The sequence below is a fragment of the Cryphonectria parasitica genome, assembly GCF_011745365.1.
Source record: "Cryphonectria parasitica EP155 unplaced genomic scaffold M406scaffold_7, whole genome shotgun sequence".
NCBI lineage: Eukaryota > Fungi > Ascomycota > Sordariomycetes > Diaporthales > Cryphonectriaceae > Cryphonectria > Cryphonectria parasitica.
The window spans coordinates 2,909,771-2,923,592 of record NW_024468915.1 but is presented as its reverse complement, the minus strand read 5'-3'; the positions used below and the strand labels follow the sequence as shown (position 1 = coordinate 2,923,592).

General features: G+C 28.1%; 1 protein-coding gene across 1 annotated transcript; it reads left to right on the top strand.

Annotated features, from left to right (window-relative positions):
* Positions 1–11,696: 11,696 nt before the first annotated feature.
* On the top strand, positions 11,697–11,936 carry M406DRAFT_264548 (uncharacterized protein; the record flags this gene model as incomplete). The annotated part of the gene is made up of 1 exon (XM_040917668.1): positions 11,697–11,936. A coding segment is annotated over one exon (240 nt), but the record flags the coding sequence as incomplete, so codon positions are not given.
* Between the last annotated feature and the right edge of the window lie 1,886 nt (positions 11,937–13,822).

Sequence of the window (13,822 nt, the reverse complement as noted above, 5' to 3'; positions counted from 1 at the left end):
TAGTTAGCTGAACTGAATATCTGATTGAAAGAGCTCTCAGATATGAAAGCTATCTTCTCTCTTGATTATTGCTTCCTCTGATGTTTCTTTATCTTCCTGGTTCGAGATTCTTGAGTTGAGAGCGCTATAGCTGGAATGCCTTCTGTATTCTACGGAAGACAATACTATAGAGATCGAGAGAGTTCAGATGCTTGAAAAAGATTCAATCTATAAGTAGAGCATATATAAGATCTGTCTTATAATAAATAATAAGGGATTGAATTAGCTATTCTGTACTATATTGAGATTTTCTTTATTAATAATTCTGCTAATTAATAGAAGCATTTCTAATTAGATATAAGATATTAATTAAAATTCGATATTAGATAATATTATTATAATTCTTAATCTCTATTTCTTATATATACTAACAATTTCTTATCTTTATCTCTCTATATTCTTTGCTTTTGAAATAATACAATTAGCAAGCTTTTGATTCAAAGAATTAATATAGCTAAATATATTCAGATAGAGCATACTAATTGAATTATTGCAAGGAGTACAGATCTTATTAATCATGCTACTTTTCTCTGCAGAATACTATCTACTAAAAGCATTCTATTCTGTAATTTAATCATGAATTCATATTCAATATAATTAAACTTTCTGCTGCAGCTTATATAGATCTGAGCTATATTAGCTTCTATATAGAATTATTAATTAATATAAGAAATATTGGAAAAAGGAATTCGTTTCTTCGTAATATTAATCTGCAAGCTCAATGCATTATTTACTAGCTTACAATCAGAACTTATATCACTTCTCTTCTATTCACTCATCTCCTTTCTACAAGAGATCTCAGATATAATCCAGAGTTCAAATATAATGCACAGCTTATTATATAAGCATAATAGATAAAGAAAATAAAAGAGCTTAGCAAGGAAAAAGAATGCGCTTGTTCATAGAATAAACTTGCTACTCTTACTGATTCTTACAAACTATAATGCAAACAGCTCTGAGCTATCAGCTTGAACAGCTAAGTTCATACTTACTGTACTATTAAACCAGAACTAGAGCGCTATCGCTCTCGAAAGAAAAAGGGATAAACAGCTGCTAAAGCAATGAACAAGAGCTCATACAATCCAAGCATACTTATGCAGATAAGGATAGCAAACTAAGGCTATACGAGCACAAGAATAGGGTGAAAAATCTGTTTTAGACTTGTTTAAAGAGTTCAAAATTGAAAGGAAGAGAAAGGATGCTTCATTGTTACTTATAGCTAAAGAATTTGAAAAGTGAGTAGTATCCTTTATATGTATGAGGACCCTTGATCCACTGTACTCCACATCCCACGAACTACCACCCTGGCCACCACAACATTAGCAAGTTAGTTTGCTTCGGAGCAATAAATAAAAGCTTCAGAATGTGAATTATGAATCTATACAGGAAAAATCTCGAAACTAAGCTTTCAAGCGCTTAGTTCAGCTTAGAGCGAATGCTTAAAGCTCTTAAAAACAACGAATGAAAAGAAGTATGCTTAACAATATCTATTATTCCTTTAGATAGCAGAAACAGTATAAGAATTAGAACTAATACTTGCAAATATATTATGAGAATATTATAAGTTCAAAAAACTGTTTCAGAAAGAATTGAATATAGGATTGTTAGAATATAGCTTATATAATTACAAGATTCTGCTATAAGAAGAGAAATAGCTCAAATTCTTTCTTATTTATAAACTAGATAAAATATAGCTAGAAGCATTTAAGAAGTATCTTGATAAAAATCTTAAGAAAGAATATATATAATTATTACAATTATTAGCAGGATATTCTATTCTGTTTGTATCTAAGAAAAATAGCAAGCTTAAGCTATATATTAATTACAAGCAACTCAATAATATTACAATTAAAAACCAATATCTATTATTACTTATCAAGGAATTATAGAATAGATTGCAAGAAGTATAGTGATTTACAGTTCTGAATCTGAAAGAAGCTTATAATCTAATTAGAATAAAGAAAGAAGAAGAATGGAAAACTGCTTTCAGAATATGCTATGAATACTATAAATATTTAGTTATATTCTTTAATCTAATGAATATTCTAGCTTTATTTCAGAAAATGATTAATTATATTCTATGCAAGTATCTAAATCAGTTCATTATTGCTTATTTCAATAATATTCTTATTTACTCTTAAATACTTGAAGAATATAAGAAATATATAAAAACAGTATTGCAAATACTTTAAGATGCAAAACTTCTTATAAAATCTGCAAAGAATTACTTTTATATACAAAAGATTAACTACTTCGGATTCATAATTAAGCTAGAATGCATTAAGCTATAGAAAGATAAGATAAAAGCTATTAGAAATTAGCTAGTTCCTAGGAATATTAGGAATATTAGATCTTTTCTTAAATATATTAATTTTTACAAACAATTCATTAAGAACTATAGCTAGATTATATACTTTCTTACAAATCTTATCAAAAAAGAATAGCTTTTCAAATAAATCTTTAAGATATAAGAAGCTTTTAATAAAATTATTAAGTATATTACTTCGGAATCAGTTCTATATAAAGCAAATCTTTATAAATTCTTTGAAATTGAAACTAATGTATTAGAATATGCATTTGGAGAATAATTTAGCTAGCAAAACAATCAAAAGCATTTAAGAATTATAAGCAACTTCTCAAAGAAGTTAAATAGCTTAGAAATTAATTATAGAATCTCTGATTAGAAACTCATAGCAATAATAAAAGCTTTCGAGAAATAGCAATACTATTTTATTAGTATACAATATCCGATTATAGTTTATTCGAATTATAAGAATCTAATTATATTCATAATAATTAAGATTTTGAATAAGCAATAAGTTAGATAAGCAGAATTTCTCTTATAGTTTGATTTCAAGATTGTATACTGCAAAAGCTTAGAGAATGAATAAGCAGATGCTTTTAGCAGAAGATTAGATTATTAAGATGCAAACTCTTCGGATATACAGAATATCTTTATTTAAGATGAATCAGGAAATTTTATTAATATATATAGAAAACTGAATGCTGCTTTCAGAATAAAATCTTTAGAAAAAGATTTAGAATTAATAATTCCAAATGAATAAGATAATTATATCAAGAATATATATAATATATTAGTATATAGATATTAGAAAGTTAGAATAATCTATAAATATATTAAAAAATACTGAAATTTATTAGATTTTAGAAAAAGAATTGAAAGTATTCTATAATAATGCAATAGCTACAAGAAGAATAAAGCAGAAAGATATAAATCTTATAAACTACTATATTTCTTATTAGTATTTATAATTATTTAGCAATTTATTAGTTTAGATTTTATTATTAAGCTACTTTTCTTATAAGAACTCTTAACTAAAGTATAATATAATAATATTCTAATAATGATTTGCAAACTAAGCAAGTATACTTACTTTTTTTTCTATAAGAAAAGCAGTATAGCAGAAGAACTTGCATATATATTCCTTAGAATAATTATTGCTAATTATAGCATATCAGAAGAAGTGATCTCTAATAAAGATAGAAAGTTTAATTCAAAGTTTTGAACTTTACTTATGAAATAGCTCGGAATATACTACAAAATGTTTATAGTATTCTATCTACAAATAAACAAATAAACAGAAAGAATAAATCAGATTATTGAATAATATCTTTAATATTATATTAACTAGAAACAGAATAATTGAGTTAATCTATTACTTCTTATATAATTCGCTTATAATAGTGCGAATATAAGCATAATAAAGAAATTATTATTCTTTATGCTCTATAAATACAATCTAATAGCTTATTATAAAATATTGCAAGAAGCAGATATAGAAGCTGCAGATAAAAGAATTAAGAAGATTAAGAAAGTTTAGAAGAAACTCTAATTAGAATTACAATTCATTCAAGAACGAATAATACAGTATGCAAATGCTAAAAGAATTAAGAAACTAATTCTATAGAAGGAAAATAAAGTTTATCTATTTCGGAAAAATATTAAAATAATCAAGCTTAGCAATAAACTTGATTACAAAAAACTGGAATTCTTTAAAATCTTGTAACAAATCTTTCCAATTAATTACAAGTTAGTATTATCTTATAGAATGAGAATATATCCAGTTTTTCACATTTTATTATTGGAATTAGCAGCATAGAAAATACTAATAAATAATACAGCAGAAGTAGAAAACAATGAATCAGAGTATAAGATAGAGAAAATCCTTAAGCATAAAAGCATAGATAATATAAAGGAATATCTTATTAAATAGAAAGATTATTCAGCAAGCGAAAATTCTTGGAAACTGCAGAAAAATGTTAAAAATGCTTAGAAAAAAATAGCTGAATATTGGAAAAAGAAAACCAGCATCTAAAACGATTGCTCCGCTCTGAACCGAGATCCAGAGCTTTTAAAGATCTTATTCTTCAGGAAATCCAACTAATCAATTACAGAATTCCTCAAATCTACAGAATTCCAATTAAAATTCTTAAAAGAAGAATCTCCAGCTACAACAGCAGATTCCTTAGCTATTACAGCCTACACTTCAGCAGCAATATACACCGTCTCAGCCTTAGCCTTCTCAGCCTTTTCTTTCTCAAGCTCTTCAAGATTCTTGAAATCTTGATAAATAGCTTGAGATATTCTCTTATGCTATATCTTCTTTTGTTAATGCAATTAAAGCAACTTTAACTTCAACTCTTCTATCTCATTCTCCAGCTTTTAATACTGAATAAAGATAAGAAGAAGTTTAGCAGCATTTATTAGCTTCAGAATATTATACTTAATGCAATTCTGAAAAACATACTCTAAGCAACAGAATGAATCATAAGAAGAAATAATATACAATTGCAGATCTCAACTATTACAATAAGAACAGAAATGTATATTGAAACTGTTTGAAAGAATGAACTGAAGAAGAAGATCTTTTTGCTTCTTTTTGTTAGAGCAAGGATTCGAGGATTTCAGTTTTGCAACTTTATTAATTCTATTCAGCATCTCGATTAGGAAAGCAAGATCATGAATACGGAAACTTGCCAGAATACTTACAGAAGATCGTTAGGAATAACAACTGATAGAAGGAAGATGATATTATAACTCATCCAATATGCAAGTTATGAAAACAAATTACGAGTAACAGAGATCAGATATTAAGAACTCAACATTCTAATAAAGCATTAATTATATAATCCAGAGTTAGAGTTGTAAAGAAGAGAGGATTGTTAAGCTTGCTAGCAATCTCAATAAGCTTTATATCTTGAATTGCTAAACTTGCTAGCAATCCTAACGAGCTATATTAAAGAGCTGAATATATAAGAATACATTCATTATCATTAGATAAATTCAGTATATAGCTCTTCAGTTGTTAATCTAAGTATTCAGTTCATACACTGAGTAGCTTCAAAGGCAGTGAATACTTGCATTGCTTATTAGGATTTGTACAGTTCTGTATTCAAGAACTTGATACTTTGATACCGCTCTTGTTAGCATAAATCCCTTTGTATACTTAGGAATCCTCGGATTGCTGCAGTGCTCATTACAAAACTGTTTGAAAGAATGAACTGAAGAAGAAAATCTTTCTGCTTCTTTTTATCGGAGCAAGGATTCGAGAATTTCAGTTTCGCAACTTTATTAATTCTGTTCAGCATCTCGATTAGAAAGGCAAGATTATGAATACGAAGACTTGCCGGAATACTTACAGAAGATCGTTGGAAATAACAACTGATAGAAGGAAGATGATGTTATAATTCATTCAATATGCAGATTACAAAAACAAATCATGAGTAACAAGAACTAGATATTAAGAATCCAACGTTCTAATAAAGCATTGATTATATAACTCAGAATTAGAGTTGTAAAGGAGGAAGGATTGTTGAGCTTGCTAGCGATTCCAATGAGCTTTATATCTTGGATTGCTAGACTCGCTAGCGATCCTAACAAGCTTTATATCTTGAATCGCTAAACTTGCTAGCAATCCCAACGAGCTGTACTGAAGAGCTGAATATATAAGAACATATTCATTACCATTAGATAGATTCAGTACATAGCTCTTCAGTTATCAATCTAAGTATTCAGTCTTCTATACTGAGTAGCTTCAAAGGCAGTGAATACTTGCATTGCTTATTAAGACTTGTACGGTTCTGTATTCAAGGTCTTGATACTTCGATACCGCTCTTGTTAGCATAAACCTCCTCGTGTACTTAGGAATCTTCGGATTGCTGCAGTGCTCATTACATATTACAAGAATAAGCATAATGAATATACTGAGAATAATACTTTGCATTATTCATCATCTTGCATATCAGGCTTCAGAAAGTGCAAACAGTACAAGATATAATCTCAAAACCAAACTAATCAATAGCTAGGAAAAGATGGTTATACTATTCAGTTTTCTTGGAAAAAGATTTCTTAATCCTATTCAACATCTTAATTAGAAAGACAAGATTATGCATACAGAAAACTTGCCAGAATACTTACAAAAGATTATTGGAAATAATGATTGATAGAAGAGGGATAATGTTATAATTCATTCAATATATAGGTTACAAAACAGATTACAAGTAATAAGAACTAGATATCAAGAATCCAATGTTCTAATAAAGCATTGATTATATAATTTAGGAAGAAGATAGAGATGGATTACTAGAAGTATCAAAAGTATAGCTTACTAAGCTTACTCGGATTACTGCAGTGATCTGCAGAGCGCTATTAAATAGTGATTTATACTAAAGAGCTGAATATATAAGAATATGATTATTACTATTAAATGGATTTAGTATATAGCTTTTTAGTTATTAATCTAAGTATTAAATTACTCTCTATTCTAATAGCTTCAAAAGCAGTAAATACTTGCATTGCTTACTGAGACTTGTATAGTTCTGTATTTAAGGATTTGGCACTTTGATACTGCTCTTATTAGCATAAATCCCCTTTGTATACTTTGGAATCTTCGGATTGCTGCAGTGCTCATTACATATTATATTGTTATAGAATATTCTCAATTTTTTTCCTAAAGCTTAATAAACTCCAGTATTTTTTGATATATTTATAAGTTATTCTAACTCTCTAGTATTCATATGCTAGTGCGCTGTATATATTTTTGATATATTTGTTTTGTTTGTCTGAAGTTATTAATTCTGAATCTTTTCCTGAAGATTCAATTCTGAAAGCAGCATTCAGTTCTCTATATGCATTGATAAGGTTTCCCAACTTGTCTTGAGCAAAGATATTCTGTATATCTATAATGAGCACTGCAGCAATCCAAAGATTCCAAAGTATACAAAGGGGGTTTATGCTAACAAGAGCAGTATCAAAGTATCAAATTCTTGAATACGGAACTATACAAGTCTTAGTAAGCAATGCAAATATTCACTGCTTTTTAGAGCTATTAGAGTAGAGAGTAATCTGATACTTAGATTAATAACTGAAGAGCTATATATAATGATTTATCTAGTTGATAATGAATATATTCTTATATATTCAGCTCTTCATTATAGCTTACTCAGCTTACTATGATCTGTAATCTGTATTATAGTGATTCAGTAAGCAGCTTATCTGTGTTATTGTAATTCAACTCTAATTCTTGCTTATGTAATTCCTGATGATTATTCGATGTTGGGTTGTAATATCTGGTTCCTTGTTAGCAGAGCTTGTTTTGTAACTTATATATTGAATAAGCTATAACATCATCTTCCTTCTATTAGTTATTATTCTTAATATACTTCTGTAAGTTTTCTGGCAAGCTATTCATAAGCTTGATTATGCCTTCCTAATTGAGATGTTGAATAGAATCGAAAAGTCTCTTTCTCGAAAATCTGAATAATATCTTCAGCTTTCTCTAACTATCAATCTCTAAGATTTTGAAGTTATGCTTTGTTCTTTCTGTATTTCGAAGGAATTGGAGTATAAGATGATGAAAGATACTAAAAGGTATTCCTATTGTATTTGCTAGAGTTGTTTCTGCAATAGTTCCGGTATTCCGGTAAATGCTTATGAGTTTATTCTTTTCTGAGTTATTTCTTGTTCGCTTTTTGATTCCTCTGATAGTATTTTGTATTACTACTAAGCTTGATTGTTTAGATTAAGAGGAGTTGGATGCAGAGAAAGTTCTTTTCGAGCTTCAGTTTAAATTAAGCAAGGTAACAGCTCGTTTGATGCATTTGCAGAAACAGAAACGTTCTCTGCGCAATTGTAGTGCGAAGATGATTAGTTAGGGTTTGTGTTATAACCCATCCAACATGCAGATCACGAAAACAGGTCACAGGCAAACAAGGACCAGGTGTTATAACTCAACATTAGACAACCCACAAGGATTACGTAATCCAGGATTAGGATTACAGGCTAACCAATCAGAAGAGCTCACCTGTGCTCACCGAGCCTCAGTGAGCACCACTGAGCAGCAGTGAGCCTCAGTAAGCATCACTGAGCAGCAGTAAGCCTCAGTAAGCATCAGCAAGCTACACTGAAGAGCTGAATATATAATCATATATTCATTATCATTAAACAGATCATTATATATAGCTTTTCAGTTATCAATCTAAATATTTAATCTTCTATACTGAGTAGCTTCAAAGATAGTAAATATTTGCATTGCTTATTAAGACTTGTATAGTTCCGTATTCAAGATTTTGATACTTCAATACTGCTCTTGTTAGTATAAATCTTCTCGTATACTTAGAAATCTTTGGATTGCTGTAATGCTTATTACATTTTAATAATTCTTATTTAAGAATAGTTTAGTATTATCTTCTTGAGCAATACGGAATACGATAGCTTCTTTAGAAACTCTTTTATTCTTGCGCATTCTTATTCAGAAGGAATTAATTAACTAAGTATATTAGCTTATTTAGCATATTCAGAATCTATATAAATAATAGCAAGCTTAGAGCACTATTATTGCTAATTAATAAATCTAGCTAGCTTAATAAGCTTAGTAAGCGCAATTTATTTCTGCAATTATCAGTAGCACTGGAAAAGCATACAAAATGAATAAGCTTGCTATATATAATAGCAATTAAAAGATGCTACATGAATTTCTTATCTACTATAGAGCGTATTTTCTGTACTACAAAACTTAATTTACTAAGAAATCTGAGAAAGTTATTCTTGCAGAAACTTATTTCAAAAAGAATATTTTTATCTAGTACAAGCTTTCTCTATACAATTACTTAAAGCATTAGAACAATTCTAATGCATATACTCAGATTACTAAGAATATATTTGATTCTTTTGAAAGCTTCGAAAAAGCTTTCAAGGAAATCTTTGATAATTTCAATGAAGAATATATTACAGCTTAGCAGCTTATAAACCTCAAGCAGATTAAATCAGCTTCTGCTTATATAGTTAGATTCAAGCAATTCTCAGTATAATTCCTATAAAAAAATAAGAATCTTATAAAGTATTATTATAAGAAACTTAAAAATAATATTAAAAATGAAATCTCTAAGCAGAATTAGCTGAAAAACTTTGCAATATTTTCTAATCAAGCTATTCATATTAATAATTATCTATATAAATAACAGATAGAAAAATCTAAAAAGGAAGGAAGCTAGATTTGAAGATTTTCAGCTAATATAAGCAAGAAACTCTAAAACAAGAATAGCAATCAATATAGCAGTATAGCTTAGAGCAGCACTATACATACTAATTTCATAGAACTTAATACTGCTAATAAGCAGTATAGCAAGAAGAATAGTATTACTTACTATAACTGCAACAAATAAGAATATATTATATACAACTACTATTAATTCCGAAAGAACAAATAATAACTAGTTCAGAAAGAATGCTAGATGAATATTGCTTGATAATAGAAACTTAATCAACTAAGCAAAAATATTTTCTTAAAGCAAGTATCGGATTCTGTTGATTATAGAAATCTTAGCTGAATATTCTGCTATAATAATAACTGTTTAATATACTTCTTGAATAAGAAAGATTCAGAATAGTTTCCTTAGAAATCTAAGTATTGCAAGCAGATAGCAATAGCAGAGCAAGAGTATACGCTTAGCATAATTACGAGCAGCAATAATTCGAACTGCTCCGATATTACTAAATGAAGTATTCAGGCGCTGAAGGAAGAGCTTAATAACGATACTTTTCGCTATTTCCTATTATTTATACTAAATACTATAATTAGAGAAATGAATAAAGAATAATATTCTCTTAATTATTGATATAAATATCTAAATAATACTGAAAACATTTCTCAAGCAATGGAAAGATTAAGCTAGAACGAATAATCTAATAATTCATTAAAGTTTCTCATGAACAATGAATCCAAGAAGCTTACAGAAAGATTTTCCTTTAGCATTAGATAGAATAAGAAAATAATATGAATTAAATATCTCATTTATGAAATAGAATTAGAAAAGCTCTTCATTTGCATTCCCTTGCAAAACATTGAAGCATAATAAAATGAAAATTCTTAGATTAGTTTACTTTACAATCTATATTACAAACTAGCTTAAATTTCCTATATCTATTATAGCTGCAGAATGCATTTCTTAGATAAGATGCAATATGAATAATTTCCTATCAGAGAATTAGAACAAATTCTTTAAGCTATTAAAGAATAGAAATTCTGCTTTAGAAAGATTCTCAACTAATAGCACTACAATATATATATTAGATTATTAGACAACTGCTTTATATAATGCATAAATAAGAAAATAAAATAGTAGTAATGCAAAATAATGCTTTATACAATTTATATCAATAACAAGATTTGCAACTAGTATTAACAAAAGAAAGATTAGAAATAATAATGATATAAGCAAAAGCAAGCTAAGAAGCTTGCTCAAGAAGTAGCAAAGCAAGCTTAGAAGAATAGATAGTTCTTAATAAATCTAAAAGAATAGAATTGCTTATAAAAAAACTATAGATAATTAGATTGAAACAATTTCTATATAAAGCTTCTAGAATAGATTATGCTTATATCAAGTTTAATATATATATTTAAGAATATAAATATAGCGCACTATTGAACAGTAGCGCTTAAAGAAACTTTATATTCTTATATATTATTAATTAGATATAATTATAATGGAAATGAAAGAAATGCTTATATACTCTTAGCACTATAAAAGAATAATCTATTGCATACAATTAAGAAATAATCAATAAGAAGACTAATGTAATGAGCACTGCAGCAATCCGAAGATTCCTAAGTACACGAAGGAGTTTATACTAACAAGAGCAGTATCAAAGTATTAAGTTCTTGAATACGGAACCGTACAAGTTCTAATAAGCAATGCAAGTATTCACTGCCTTTGGAGCTATTCAGTGTATGAAACTGAATACTTAGATTAACAACTGAAGAGCTATATACTGAATCTATCTATTGGTAATGAATATGTTCTTATATATCCAGCTCTTCAGTTCTGACTATTCTAACTATATTCCGATTCCTTATAGTTATTTCCTAAATATATTGATTATGTTTATAGTTAATATAGTTGCGCTAGTAATCCTAATCCGGATTACATAATTCTGATTAATACTCAACATTGAGTTGTAATATCTAATCCCTTAGTTGGTAGAGCTTATTCTGTAATCTGTATATTAAATAAGTTATAACATTATCTCTCTTCTATCAGTTATTATTCTCAACAATCTTCTATAAGTATTCTAACAAGTTCTTTATATATATAATCTTGCTTTCCTAATTGAGATATCGAATAGAATCAACAAATTCCGTATTTGTAAACCTTCTTCCATTCCAAAGAGTATCCAAGATTGCAATCTCTTAGTTTCCTGCTTCTTGGAAAATTTTATTGAGATATTCGTTTATTCCTATTGCAAGAATTATAATCTCGAGTTCTGCAAGGTATTTTCTGAAGGCTCTTCTCGTTATATCGAATGCATTCAACTAGGCTGCTTCAAGTGCGATGTTATGAGCTCTTCTCCCGAGAAGCTTTGCAATATTGCTACTTAACATTGAAAGTTGGAAAATGAGATTGAGAAGAGGAAGATCAAGCTTCTCTATCTGTATTAATAGAAGCGGATATAGTTTGAGAAGATGAAATATACTCTGCATTATAATATTATTTGCATAAAGGAATTAGATTATATAGAAGCTGAGAAGGCTGAAGCTGAAAGGATGCATATTACTGCTGAAATGCAGGCTGTTGTAGCAGAGGAATCTGTTATTGTAGCTAAGGATTCTTTCTTTGAAGATTTTGATTGGAATTTCGTAGATTTGGAAGATTCTGTAATAGATTAGTTGAGCTTTCTGAAGAGTAAGATTCCCGAGGCTTCTGGGTTTTGGTTCGGAGCGGAACAATTGTCTTAGATACTAGTTTTCTTTCTTTTCCAATACTCAGCTATTCTTTCTTAAGCATTCTTAATATTCTTCTGTAATTTCCATGAATTTTTGCTTGCTGAATAATTCTTTTATTTGATAAGATATTCTCTCGTGCTATTCATATTTCTATGCTTGAGAATCTTTTCTATCTCATACTCTGATTCATTATTTTCTACTTCTGCTGTATTATCCGCTGATATTTCCTATACTGCTGGTTTTAGCAGTAAGATGTGAAAAACTGAATATATTCTTATTCTATAAAATAATGCTAATTTGTAATTAATCGGAGAAATCTGCTGCAAGATTTTGAATAATTCTAACTTCTTATAATCGAGTTTGTTGCTGGATCTGATTGTTTTAATGTTTTTCTGAAGTAGATAAATCTTATCTTCTTTCTATAGGATTAGTTTCTCAATTCTTTTAGAGTTTGCATATTATATTATTCGTTTCTGAGTAAATCGTAGTTCTGATTGAAATTCTTTCTGAACTTTCTTAATCTTCTTAACTCTTTTATTTGCAGCTTCTGCATCTGCTTTCAGCAATGCTTTGTAATAAGCTGTTGGATTATATTTATAAAGTATAAAGAATAATGATTTCTTTGTTATACTTATATCTGCGCTATTATAAGCGAATTATGCAAGAGATAATAGATTAATTCAGTTGTTCTGTTTCTAGTTGATATAGTATTATAAGTATTATTTAATAACTTAATTCATTCTTTTTATCTGTTTATCTGTTTATAAGTAAAATGCTGTGAATATTCTGTAATATATTCCAAGTTATTTTATAAGTAAAGTTCAAAATTTTGAATTAAACTTTCTATTTCTATTAGAAATTACTTCTTCTAATATACTATAATTAGCAATAATTATTCTAAAGAATGCATATACAAATTCCTCTATTATACTGCTTTTCTTGTAAAAAAGAAAATAAGCATACTTGCTTAGTTTGCAAATCATTATTAGAATGCTATTATATTACATTTTAATTAAGAGTTCTTATAAAAGAAATAGCTTGATAATAAAGTCTAAACTGATAAATTGCTAAATAATTATAAATATTAATAAGAGATGCAGTAATTCGTAAAGCTTATATTTTTCCGCTTTATTCTTCTTGCAGATATTGCATTATTATAGAATATTTCCAATTCTTTTTCTAAAATCTAATAGATTCTAGTATTTTTTAATATATTTATAGATTGCTCTAATTCTCTGGTATTTGTATGCAGATGCATTATATATATTCTTAATATAATTGTTTTGTTCATTTGGAATTATTAATTCTGAATCTCTTTCTGAAGATCTGATTCTGAGAGCAGCATTCAGTTCTCTATATGCATTGATAAGATTTCCCAACTCGTTTTGAGCGAAGATGTTCTGTATATTCGAGAAATCTGCATTTCGATAGTTTGATTTTCTGCTAAGAATATTTGCTTATTTATTTTCTGAGCTTTTGCAGTATATAATCTTGAAATTGAACTATAAGAGGAATTCTGCTTATCTAACTTATTGCTTATT